The following is a 13,699-nucleotide window of genomic DNA, read 5'->3' as shown; positions in this document are numbered from 1 at the left end:
AGCTTTAAATCAATGAAAAGGTGTGTGGAGCCCCTTCTCTGTTGCACTCAGCCTTACTTCTCCCTAAGTCAATTTGGCTGTTTGCACTACAGGGCGCTAATGTCAAATTTATGCTCCGTCGCCCGTTGTACGACGAAGTATAAATCGGGCTTAACTTGTCTTTCTTTTTACCCCTCTTCCTCTATCATATTTTTTAAATTCCTACTCGCTCTCAAAAATTTCTCTTCCATGTTTATATAGATATTATGTACATTTGGAATTCTCTCCTGCTATTTGCCCTCCCTGTACATGCAGCTTGATAACGCTTCGCTTTGCAACGGTCAGACTTTGTTTTTTCCACCCACCCACCCTTCTCTCTCTCCTCTTCATACGTCCTTTAACTACAGTATCTTTCACTCTCACTCTATCTGTGTATTATGCTAGTAATGGTAAGCCGAGGTGTCAGTGTGGTAGTGTACTCAGTGCTCAAAGGGTTGCTGATGGTAGAAACCTGTGCCGTTTGTAACATTTAGCAATAATGTCAAAACGAGAGGACGGCTTTTTTTGATAACATACGATAGTTTGTTTTTTGTACATATTGCAGTTCAAGTTCATGCTCAAATCCGTATGTCATTAAAAATGAAAAAAGAAGAAAAAAAGGAGAAAAAAATATTGCAATATTGGCATAAAAAGAGAAATAAAAATGTGATATAAAATCTGTTTTGTATGGGGTTTTTTTTAAATCATTTTGCAAGGGTGTTGGGTTGTATGTAAATCAGGTTATTCACATGTATGCGGATAATCATGTAAGAACCAGTTGTGTGACTTTATTACAGTATTGCTTCTGAATGCCGATATTGGATGCATCTCCATCACAGTGGAGATAGTGGCTTCCAGAACCAAATTGAACCTTTATCTGAGGATTTTACTGTGTGGGAAGTGGTTCCAATGGAGTCTCCTTCAGTCAACTATTATGGCTGTGAGATAATGCTTTCTGCCTTTTAGATCCACTTCATTCATTCTGTTAAAAGCCCAAGCTACTCTCTCAAGTCTGTGTAGCAGCAGCTGTTTATTTGGGCAGCCAGTGGCTGATTATAAAGACATGGGCTCTGTGTGTGTGTGTGTGTGTGTGTGTGTGTGTGTGTGTGTGTGTGTGTGTGTGTGTGTGTACATTATAAGAAGGTTGAGGCTCTATTTGTTAGTAGATGAGACCATTTTCAGGACATTTCCATTATTAAGGACTTTCCTTATTTCAGTACATGATATAGAGTTAGTGACAGAAGCACATTGTGCAAGCTGAATGGTTGATTTATTGTCGGGAAAATATCTTGCACGGTGACAAAAACTTGTTGCAACACAGGTTCAACAGACAAATTCTTCGCATAGAAATCACACTATCACACAGTAACTCCAAATACTGACAATCAAGCATATTACACAGATTTCAATTACATACCTGCTATGTCAGATGTGTAAATAATCTATCCTCCAGAGCGAGGTTATAGCTACGATTACATTGCAACACAGCATAATGAGTAAACGAAATGGGAATAACAAATTGCTACATTTGCGCTGCAGTATACTTAACCAAAGTCAATATTTATCAGGTGAGACTGACAGGCAGTGCTGGGAAATATGCTCTTTGAAGAGTGGACAGACAGGTGCTTGAAGTCCCACAGAATGATAAGGCCTACAACTATGAAGTCACACATAAACACATAGACAGCTGGTAAAAGGCATCAACTGCATGAACCCTAGCCTATTCCGAGATGAACATTCGGCAGCAATTGCTAATCTACAAGCTCACAAAATTGGGAGCTCGAAGATAGCTATTTTTGCCAAAGAGATTTGGTGAGGAGGAAAAAGGACCAAGTATAGAGCACTGGCGGACCCTGGTCAACTAAGTATAGGGTTGATTTAAGTGCTTATTTTGAAGCTAGTGGACTAGGTCAGATGTTGTGGAATGCATATCAGGAACCGATTAATAGGCTACTAATTACAAACATGAATATACAGTATATCTCTACCATGACCTATCAAAGTTATGGTTGCCACCATATCTAGGTATAATAGCATTTGCAAATATTTCTGTACACATCTTAAATGGCTTAGAGTGCTGAATGAGTGGAGTCCATTGCAATTATTTAAAACTGTTGTGTTATTCTTAAATGATAGGAAAGTACTAAAATGGCTTGCAAACAATCTACATTTCTGGATTGTCTTTTCCTAAAAGTATTGTCTTACGCGTGTAGGTGACGCATGGTGGGATTTGGAACAACCTTTTAATCACTTATGGGATTAAAATGAATGATAACAATTACTTTCCAAAGTGTCTTGCGTGGCACATGGTGGGATTTGGAACCACCTTTTAATCACTCAGGGGGATTTAAGTGAATATTAACAATTACTTTCAAAAGACTGTGTTACCCAGATTTGTATACAATGTTGCTGTCACCCTTAAAGTGGTGAGAGTTGTTTATCGAGAGTGTGTGGGAGCGGATTATCCATCGATGGGTATAATTCCACTCCATGAACACACAATAGTTCTTAAGTAAGTCTGACTTGAGATCTACCAAGACTCTGATCAGGCATTCAGGATTTGTCTGGACAGCGTCAGACAGAGTGTGGATGCTGCAAGCTCGAGCAAAACAGCTTGAGAGAGGCTACATACAAGGTAGCGGTGTTGACATAGACTGAAGGGGAGTCTGTAAATAAGCACTGAATGTACACCACTGACACAGCATTGACAAACTTCTGCACCCTTGTCATGTCACACTCCAAGCAAAAGCAGCATATATGGCCATAAACAAGTCACATTAAGCAATTTGAGGGCCTTACTTAATAACAAGGTTGCACTTTTCAATACGTCTTGAGGTTTCGGCACTCGAGCCAGTGATCTACAGTAAGTCTATGTACGTCAGATTCAAGTCAACTCGTTCCAAGCTGATCCACGGACACTACTATACGTGAAGCGTGAGCTGCCGCCACTCGGGGTGTGGCCGTTCTCTTCGCTGCTTCTTAGCCCTCCTCTCACCGACCCCCCAGCGCCTCTGGCAGTGCCACTTCCGGTAGACCTTGCCGAACCGACGCCCCCGTGGCTGCGGCTGCAGCAGGCGAACGTAGCCAGCATGCCCTGGCGGAAGCGATTGTGCATGAAACAGTAGATGATTGGGTTGACGCAGGCCGACACGTAGGACAGCAGGTGGATGAAGGAGATGGGAGCCCCCGTCAGGCGGTCGGCCAACTGCCGGTCGAAGGCCTTCCACGCGTTGACCACAAACACAGGGGTCCAACAAAGGAAGAAGAGGAAGACGATGACCAGGAGCATGCGGATGACTCGCTTTTTGGCCATCAGGTTGGCCGTAGAGCTGTTGCTGCACACACGCCTCAGCTTGGCCTTGGTGGCGGTGCTGCTGGCCCCGCTGCCCCCGTTGCTGCCCACACTGGCCGTACTCAAGGTCAGGCTCTTCCTTTTGGACGCCTGGAGGTAACAGCCGTCGCTGTCACCCGGTTTAATGCTGCCAGTGCTCGCTTGTCTCTCTGTCAGGGGGAAGGCCAGTAGAATGTCATCACAAGCATCACACATTTTTTGGCACTGTGTGCGTCAGATAAGAGGTATAAATGTTCACTGTGTTGTTTGGGAAAGCATCCAGTTATAAGTCAAAGAATGAGGAGATTTATAGTGCTGTTAACCCAAGTAATTATCTTACCTCTGTTGGATTTCTTATTGTTCAGCTCAAACTTGATTCCCCGATAGAGTTCCAGAGAAATGCGTCCATAGGCTGCCATCATCACTATCCCAGGGATAAGAAAGAGTAGGAGCAACAGAGACACATACCTGAAGGGGACAGATTAAGTGGGTCATGGGGATGAATCATAGGATCAGTCACTCAGTCCGTCACATCTCATCAAACTAGAGGTCTAACTACAACCCTACAGCATCTAGCCCTGACAGGTCAACACAAGATGTACCTCTTGTGTTTTCAGTGCAGCTGCAGACATGAGGTCTTCAGCCATGAAAGGGCCATACCGGTGTCTATAGGTCATGGGAATTAATCATAGGAAGAACAGTCACAGTGAATCGCATGTTATCAAACCGGAGGCCTAACTACATCCCTACATTAACTAGCACTGACAGATCAACAGAAGATTTACCTCTTGTGGGTTTTCTTTTCAGTGCACCACATAGACATAGCTCTTCTGTCATGACAGTCAATACAATACAATACATTACTGTCTATTCACTGCTTTATTCATATATCATACATGAACCTAGAGCATTTCTCCATTAGACTTACGTTAACAATCAAACCTGAATAATGGAGTCAATGTTGGCTAAACATTGTAAAAAACTAATTTTATTTGGAAAATGGTAGACAATATCATATTCCACTGAATTCCTCACTGAACACAATACACTAAATGGTGGTCTACAATAATGGTTGGGGTGCTGACTCATAGATTGTCAGCATCAATCTCGAGAGGATTCTGCTCAAGTGTCCTTGAGTAAGACCACCTACCACCTACCTCCTATCTGTACTGTCGTCACTCTGGACAGTCTGCTAATTGCTACACATTCTCACTCTCAAGTTGTACTATAGTGATGAGTTGGGGCAATCTGACCATGTGTCACCCGTTGGAAGGGAGGGGATCCCGTCATGTAATTTTTCAGTGTCCACTAAAAACGTTTGAAATGCGGGAGGTGCGCCGGCAGAAGCAGACTTGAGCTCCGTGAGCGAGCAAGTGGCCGCGCCGAGCGGTGAGAAGTCTGCTTCTGTCGACTCAATGGCGTTCAATCATAAATCACCCGTCCTCGTCAACATGCATCGTGACAGGACGTCCCATCATCGTGTCAATGTCTGAAGCAGGGAGGAGTCCTGTCGCATCAAACGGGTGACACATGGTCAAATCCTGTCCCATGTCGTCACCCGTTTGGTGCAACAACTTCAAGTGTGAAAATGTGTTGAGCGACTAGGTAAGAGGATAACATCTCTCACCAGGACTGCTGGATGACATCGTGGGGCCAGACCAGGCGGCACATGTACCCCGTACTGTTGTTGAAACGGATAAAGGGCTTCAGGGTGCTGGCAATGGGGTAAGGCAGCATGAGGATGAAGGATGCCACCCAGGTGGCCGAAATGACCTTGAAGGCGTGGGACTTGGTCTGCCACGTCCTGGAGGACAGCGGGTTGCAGATGGCGCTGTAGCGCTCCAGGGAGATGGCCATCAGGTTGAAGGTGGACACACTGACCGAGACTCCTGTACAAACCAAGAAAGGACAAAACATAAATATTGCACTGTTTATAGGTTCGTGTTAATGGTTACAAGATAATGGAGTTGAATTATGAGATTTCAGACGTTTCACATGAAACTGATTTATTGAGTGGCAGGCTATACAGAGTAATGGATCTTGATGTCTAATAAGCTCTGAACCTGTCACTTCCTTTAAGCATACACCTTAAAGATTAGCAAACAAAAATAAACAGGGAGAGAGGATAGTAAATGACGTCCCACAGGAGAAATCTAGAATCAGAGTCTACAGGACAGGTACATGGGGTGGAGGAGGAGGTGATGAATGTAGGAACGATGAGTAGCAGTGATTGCAATCTGAGCAGTGGAGCAGCAACATAGTGCATTTCACAGCTTAAAGAGAGCCTTATTACAGGTCTTGACACTCGAGCCATCGTTCCAAGCTGATCCACGGACTCTGTTGCAGTGAGGGGACTTCAGCAGCGTGACTCAAGCTGTTGTTTTATTTGATGATTGTAATAAACCTACTGTTAATCAAAGAACAAACTGTCTCATTAGGAGTTTCTTTAATAGTCATAATATTATATTTTCTTCTGCTACACGATGGACATACATGAATAACCGCATAAGCATAACAGTACGTTATATTGTTGAGAACACTAGGATTTGGATTCAAACATTCAGTGGATCCATGACATCAATCATCTGTGTTCTGTCTTGTTTTGGTTTGTGTAGAGAACAGTTTTCTGGACTGCACTAAGACAGAAACTAGTCAGATTGGGTAGTGTTGCCTTTTCGGAAGCTAAACATGACTTGAATTGGGCTTTTTGCCAGTCTGGACACAGCTAACCCCCACATCATGGTGTTTGTAATCCTTAACCACTTGAACCCCAGCATCCCTATTTCGGGGGGGACGTTCGGCAAAAAATAGCAGATCTACAAGCTCTAGATCTGCTATTTTTGGCGAAGACATTTGGTGTAGAGTGAGAAAAGCGTGTACCAGGTACAGTTTCAAATCATGTCCGTTTAACAAAATATAGAGGGTTTAAACTTTAAGTGGTCAGAAGCACTTGCCAATTTAACAGCATCACGTTGTCACGCTGACTGCTGGTGATGTCATGGCACTTTAACGATTTGTCAAATTGAAATGTACTATTGTATAGAGCCAGAGGACACCCTGCACGATGGGATATAATATACAGCCCAGTCTGTTACAGTGCAGTGTTAACAAACTCAGTAATAATAACATTGAGTCCTATAAATACATCCACATTATCGTGGTGTACGATCCCAGCGGAGGGCCACATAAACACGTTATCCTACATGTAGACAAATGAGATAATCGGCCGTGGCTGGCAGCACCGTGGTTGTCACCATACACCCAACAGGAAGCATTGAGACATTGAAAATTAGGATCCCAGTGGCCCCACACACAGTCAAATCCTGAACATTCATTTACCTCTGACAGTGTAATCTACACTGTCAGAGGTAAATTAATGCTCAGGCTTTTTCTGTGCATAAGTTAATGAAGAAAAAATGTAATTAACGATGTAATTAACCAAATTCAGTCGTGATGGAGATATCACACGCACCATCATTAGGCAGTGCTCATGAAGTCTTGCAAGATTTTTAAACCGTGCTTTGAGAGAACTTGCATAGCTTACTTTAGGTAACAATTGTCGTTGCACTGGCTGTAATAAAACATAAATTAATATGCCTCAATGCAGCTGTGCAAATACAGAGCACGCATCATTCAGGGCATATTCTGAATTTCAAACAGGAACATGTCATACTTGACCACTCTCATTCCATCAATGCAGATGTATTTTATGAATAATATTTGCGCTTATAAAATCACATTATTCATAGGCTTGGTTGTAAGCCATTCCCGGACCTTTTCCTGTTAGTTTGTCACTGAAATGAAGGTTATTATTCACTGAGCATTAGCCAGTTTACATTCCTGCAGAGAGAAACAGAGCCTTATACAATACACAGGCCACAACCCAGATGTCTTTGTTTAGCGCCTCTGTGAAACACTATATGATTTCCCTCAATAAGGCAATACACAACTGAACTGTTAGATATGTCATATCTTGGCATTTAGAAATGTAGCCAGGACCAAGGACTGTAGAATTCTACATTAGTCTGCATGAGAGAATCCATCAAATTAGCCTACTTGCATTGTTTACATTTTAATACACTTATAATAAAACATTATTTTCAAAACGATGCTGGCCATTTTAGAAAAACTTAGCAAATGCTATAACTTTTTCCACTGTGTTAAACATGTCTTGGGAATTAAAAGAACCAAAAATAAATTTCAAAAGATCAACATATCCCCTTGAGACACAAAACCATCCTGATCTATGGTAAAATCCTCAGTGTTCATTTAACACAGAGGGTGCAAAAATGGAGCCATTTGTAAACCCTCTGTGTTAAATTAACAAATTGACCCGAATGAACCCTCATGAGGGGTTCATTTGGGTCAATTCTGTACTCTCAGTGTGAAATTAACACAGATTTTAGTGTGCAACCGTGTGGCCCCTACTGTCCACTCACCCATGAAGTACATGACGAGCTTGCACATGCCGGTGCCGAAGATGAAGTTCTTCATGAGGTTGGGGATGAGGGTGAAGGGGATGCAGATCAGGGACAGCATGAGGTCGCTGACCGCCAGCGACAGCAGGAACAGGTTGGTGACGGTCCTCATGCGGCGGTTCCTCACCAGCACGGCGATGATGAGGCTGTTGCCGACGACACTGAGGAGGAAGATGAGGCTGTACAGGACGATCCGCACCTTCTGGTCGATGTCTGAGACGCGTGAAGATGGACAGATGGACAGATGACATCAGTAATGAAAGGATATAGAATAAAAGACAGATAGCCAAAGAGACACATTATGATGTTACTGACATCATGTTCCCTGAAAATTGCACTACATAATCAGACAGCACAAACTCATCACACATGCACCCACGCTAGTGCAAATGAGCACACCATGTCCACTCTGGATGGTAGGCTGTTAGATGTTTATTTGCTATTTAAATGATGGTTTAAATATTGTTTTAATAGCTACACGTCTCAGACATGCATGATTAAAACAAACAGTATTTAAACAGCATCCATCACTGTCAGTGTCTTCTTCTGAAAACATTTCATGCAGACAAGGCAAACATATCAATGGTTCTCAAAGTGGGGTCCTGGGACTCCTTGAGGGGACTCAGGATTCCTTGAGGGGGTTCTAAATTGACCGTTACAAGTCTGTAACTCTGACAATATACAAATGGAACCAAATGGACCCGTTAGGGTCCATTTGGTCCGTTAAGGTGGGGTCCTTGAAATTGTAAAGTTTGAGAACCGGCTGATCTATATGCCTAATTGCGTAATTAATTCAAAGAATGAGAACAACTGGACTGTTGCTACTTGCTTATGACAACATTAAAACATATTCCCCATGCTGTAGCCTAAAATACATGCGTAATATGCGCATTTTGCGCACCAGTCAAAATATGCCCAAAAGTCACTTACGAATAGACTACGAATCAAATTCATCACTTTGGAGCATCGATATGTACAATACAACCCATTCCAACAGACAGTTGAATGACAATTTCGTTTGCCACCATTCTTTTTTAAATTATAAGAATATCATAATGGAACTGAAAAAGGCTCTTTTTACGTTTTATTTTATGATAACAAATAAAACGTGAGCCTTTTCCAGTTCCAGGTGGTAACTGAGGTATTTTTTAATTTACCGGAGTATTATAGTATACTTAGGCTACTCCACTACATCTCAGAAGAAAATATTGTACTTTTACTTCACTACAATTATATGAAAACTTTAGTTATTTACTTTGTAGATTTTGATTATTATTACAAAACACACTAACCATTTCAGCCCTATATAGCCTATATTTCGGCCATTTGAAAATAGCAGATCTACAAGCTCACAGTGCATGGCAAATGTCAATGCATGCATTGTGAGCTTGTAGATGTGCTATTTTCATATTATTATTTTCTTGGAAAGAACAAAAAAGAGAGCGGGAAAAAGAAAGAAAGCCCATAGTCATTAAGCCTACCTTTCGATTCGTTTGAGGAATCCTGATATTCATCCTCGCAGTCAGAGATATTCCTAATCCCAAGGCTACACAAGATCTTGTTTAAATCAGTAGAATTTATACTAAGCATGTCGTGCAAGGTGAACGTCTCCATGTCCATGATGATGTCTGATTGCTTCAAAGTTCCACTCACGGTAGCCTTCACAATTCAAGTCAACCTAGAAAAATGACAAAAAACGTCTCATCCCAATAAGCTACACACTGGAACATCAGCCATGATCTGGTTTTAAAAAGGTTCAAAAGAATGCTGATTATAGGCAGGTGTCCTTCTGTGTCGCAGATGCCAAGCAGTAGCCTAATATGACAATACACAGCCTGTTTAACCAAGAGACATTTCTCTGTAGACAAACGTCAGTGCCGTTCCGTTCCGTGCGCTTCTCTCGTCTTGCGCGTCTTCCCAAAGCGAGCGCGCTGCTCGCTTTGAGGAAGACGCGCATCGTGCGCGCTGCACTGTGCGCGTCAAACCAAACCCTCTCCTCCTGAAACCGGCCGAACTCCAAATATATATATATTTTTTTACACATTGGAGGCTCCTGCATTTAAACATTGGCTCAATTAAATGACTAGTAGGCTACACTTCACCTTGAAAGAATAAGGTAGGTCTACTCCTTAAAAAATAAAGAGACACAATTTGATAATGATACGGTTTGTTTGGCTGCCCCTCGTTCGTTACCTGGCTGGATAGTAGCACTTAACGGACAGGACACCACCTGTGGTCGTGATTTCAAGTGTTGTTTTTGTTTTCCATGGCAAAATGTCATTTTACTACTTTATTTTATGTAATAAAATATGATTGGGTGGGAGGGTTTTCTTTTCCTTATTTGTTGCTCTTTTTTCTTTTTTCTTAAAAAAATAATAATGTACATTGTAGGTACAAATTGTATAACATTTTATAATCTGTTCTTAATAAAACATATTTGAAAAAAAATAACCACTGAACTCAGTCTCCGACGTCCGTCCTCCTTTTCCTTCCCTGCACTGGTTGCCTTGCCTGTCAGTCTGTTTTAGGATTCATTGTATTGATAACTTTTTTAATCACTTCATGGGCCTCGCCCCTACTTATGTTTGAGTTATTAACCCTGTATGAGCCTAGGTCCTGTAGGCAGTGTAGTGGAAGAAGACAACAGGTGACCATGTTGCTGAGTGTCAGGGCTCCTCCTCACTGCATGCTTACTGTCTTCTTTTAGGGTCACTTCTTAAACTGTGTAGGCTATATCGAAACGCCGTTTCTCAATTGACTTTTTTTTAAAATTAATGTCACATTATGCCCGTTGAGTAGGCTATTATAAGTGTTATTCTTTGTTTGTTTTGCATTATATTGCCTATTTTTCTCATATTGGGAGTTTTCCTCAATTGATGGGGTGTTGTAGCGACCCACAAGGGACCCATCCATAATTTGCTCCTCTAAGTGAGTTTGTTTTCTTGGCCTTGCTTGTTACCTCCTGGTCTGCCGAGCTGACCGGAGTTCGATTCCAGCTCAGTGAAAAGTTAGATTGGTGTCAGAAGTGGGATCACTACACTACTTCCTCCTTTCAAAAGCGTGCCCTCGCGCTTCACACTTCACTCTTGAGTCCCTCACGTCTCTCACGTAAGGGCACGCTCCACCGGTCCTCAACCGCGTCTGACACCAGTGTAACGCTTCACACACCACTGAAATCGAACCCCGGTCTCCAGCCCGGCAGGTCGCTAGCTAGGCAGTGATGTGTTCTACCGTGTTACGCTACATACAGTACGTACCATTTCTAACCATTTCCTCCATTGAAAACGCGCTAGCGCATCTCCACAATGCGCATGTCATGCAGGGAATGATTATCGCATCCCTCCGAAACAACCTAGAACACACCACTGCCGCTAGGTAACAAGCAACGGCAAGAAAGCAAGCTCCCTTGGAGGAGCAAGTTACGGCTGGGTCTTTTGCGGGATCGCTACACTACCCCCTCCTTTCAGAAGCACACCCTTGCGCTTCACAATTCACTCTTGAGTCCCTCACACAAGGGCACACTCCACCGGTCCTCAACCGCTTCTGACACCCGTGCTTCTGAAAGGAGGGGGTAGTGTAGCGACCCCACTAAAGACCCGGCCGTAACTTGCTCCTCCAAGTAAGCTAGCTTTCTTGGCTTTACTTGTTACCTGCCGGTCTGCCGAGTTGTAGACCGGGTTTGATTCCAGCTTGGTGCGCAACATGTTACATTGGTGTCAGAAGTGGGATCGCCACAATATTATTATTTCTGTCAAAGACCTTTCCATAATTTAGATGTTGAAATGTTAATGTTTCCCTTACGTATTTTACACTGCGTGCTGCAAAAGATTATTATTATTATTAGCCTATATTTGGTTGTTGTAAGTGCATGCGTGCAAGTGTCTCTGTGTATGAGTGTAGGTACGCGGGGGTGTAGTGTTAACGGATTATAGCAGAACATGTATTCAAGCTGTAGGCTATACACAAATCCACGGAGCGCTGCCCTGCGCGCAGCCATTGCTGCGGTGTCAACGCTACGCGGAAGCGACACCGCAGCAATGGCCGCCTACAGGCAGCTACAGGCAGCGCGTCTGTGGATTCGTCTATAGCCTTGCCTGCTTTGGCAATTTATGGAAGGCTGTCAGGATGGATCAACGTTTCAGTTGACTTATAAATCTCATTATTATGGTATGCTACACACAGACGTAGCATACACACAGGCTGGAAACAAAGGTGGTGATAGGCAAATGGGTGACTCATGGCAGTGGTTCTGAAACATTCTAATTTCAAGGATCCACCCAGTTTGGTATAAATTAGGCCACGGACTCCCCATACCTCTGAGAGTGTGTACAAATGGAACAAATGGAACTTTATAGTCTCCGATTGTTACAGGTATGAATTTGGTTCCTATCAACAGAACAATTTAGCTGGGAACCCCTTGGATGACCCAGGGGGTCCCCGGACCCCACTTTGAGAACCAACACTGACTCATGGTTCCCACATTGATGGGCGAAGTCCACCATAGTCCATCGTAGAAAAATCAAAGCCCATGGAAAATGGTGGCGACCATACATAGTCCAATTGCTGGCAAATCTTAAATGATGTCGTGTGATTCAGCCTACTCGCAGTGGTTATCAACCTTTTCAGACCTTGACCCCCCAAAATAATCATATTTGAACTGGGGACCCGGCAAAATAATCATATTTGAACTGGGGACCCCCCACCCTGACAGGCTCTTGGAAGTTGAGGCATTACATTTTGTTTGACTCGGTTCAAAGGATAAATATTGTTAAAATAGCAGATCTACAAGCTCACAACGCCTCGCAAGTCGCAACACATTTTTTTTTGCCTCTTTCTTATTATATATTATTTGACAATTGGCCAATGTTTCACCAGTTTTTATAGTATAGTTTGTTGATTACTTTTGATGCAGTAATGGTCTTTTTCCTTTGGGGGTCCCGACCCACAGGTGGAGAACCAATGTACTGAAAAGCAGCGATGAGTGACTCACTCATCGCTGCTTTTCAGTACATTGGTCCTCACTCACTCAGACTGAGACTGAGACCGAGGTTAGAAAAGCAGTGAGTTGAGCTAGTAGGAACTAATGTGGGATGCTGATGTTTCCCTCTAGGTCCAGGACATAATAGGGCGCTGCTGACAGCGTTGCCATGTCGGCTTATTATAAGTGACTTTGGGCTTCTTTTTCTGTAAAGTCAGGGCTGCCAAGTGCCAACACTCCTGGATCCCGCAGGAGTCTCCTGGTTTTTGACCACGTCTCCTGACACTCTCCTGAGTCGTCATTTCTTCTGGTTTTCTTCTGGATTTGGTATCAAACTCCCAAAAATCACCAGAACACATGAAATGGCATCTACTATGTTAAAATTTGGAGGGAGGACCCCCAGACGCCCCGCTAGCCACGCCCCCAACCAATCTCCTGGATTCTGACAGTCCAATGTTGGCAGCCCTGGAAAAATTACCTGTAAAATATTGGTAGCGGGTTACGTTTTGCTTGTTTCCAAAGTGTAGTTGCTTATTTAGGCTTGTTTCCACATTTTTGTAATTCTTTTTTAAACCAGTGGTTCTCAAATATTTTCATAAATGTTTTGTGCCAGGGAGCAATTGTGTTAGAATGTTTCCAAAAATATTCAAAATATTCCACATTTTATTCAATATTGGAATTGTTTTTGAAAATGGCAGGTCTGCGAGCTCACAACGGTTCACAACTGAATCCTTTGACCTTGTAGATGGGCTATTTTGAAATAGCCGATGTTTAAAGAGCTCATGTGGCCTTTAGTCTCTTCTTTTTGGCTTGTTTTCAGAGACATGGTCGCTTATTTCTCTTACACAATCTGGCAACACTGGTGTTCTGCTGCTAAGTTGCTAAGTAACCACT

General features: G+C 42.9%; 1 protein-coding gene across 1 annotated transcript; it reads right to left on the bottom strand.

Annotated features, from left to right (window-relative positions):
• Positions 1-2,199: 2,199 nt before the first annotated feature.
• Positions 2,200-9,441, bottom strand: cckar (cholecystokinin A receptor; the record flags this gene model as incomplete). Its single annotated transcript, XM_084042705.1, has 5 exons — positions 2,200-3,519; positions 3,690-3,817; positions 4,977-5,238; positions 7,789-8,040; positions 9,309-9,441. The coding sequence occupies 5 exons, from the start codon at positions 9,439-9,441 to the stop codon at positions 2,903-2,905; spliced, it is 1,392 nt and encodes a 463-aa protein (XP_083898831.1). The 3' UTR covers positions 2,200-2,902.
• Positions 9,442-13,699: the final 4,258 nt, after the last annotated feature.

Source organism: Gymnoscopelus microlampas (assembly GCF_963454915.1).
Source record: "Gymnoscopelus microlampas genome assembly, chromosome: 19".
Taxonomy (NCBI): Eukaryota; Metazoa; Chordata; class Actinopteri; order Myctophiformes; family Myctophidae; genus Gymnoscopelus; species Gymnoscopelus microlampas.
Note: the sequence above shows the minus strand (reverse complement) of the source record. Positions and strands in the feature narration are given on the sequence as shown.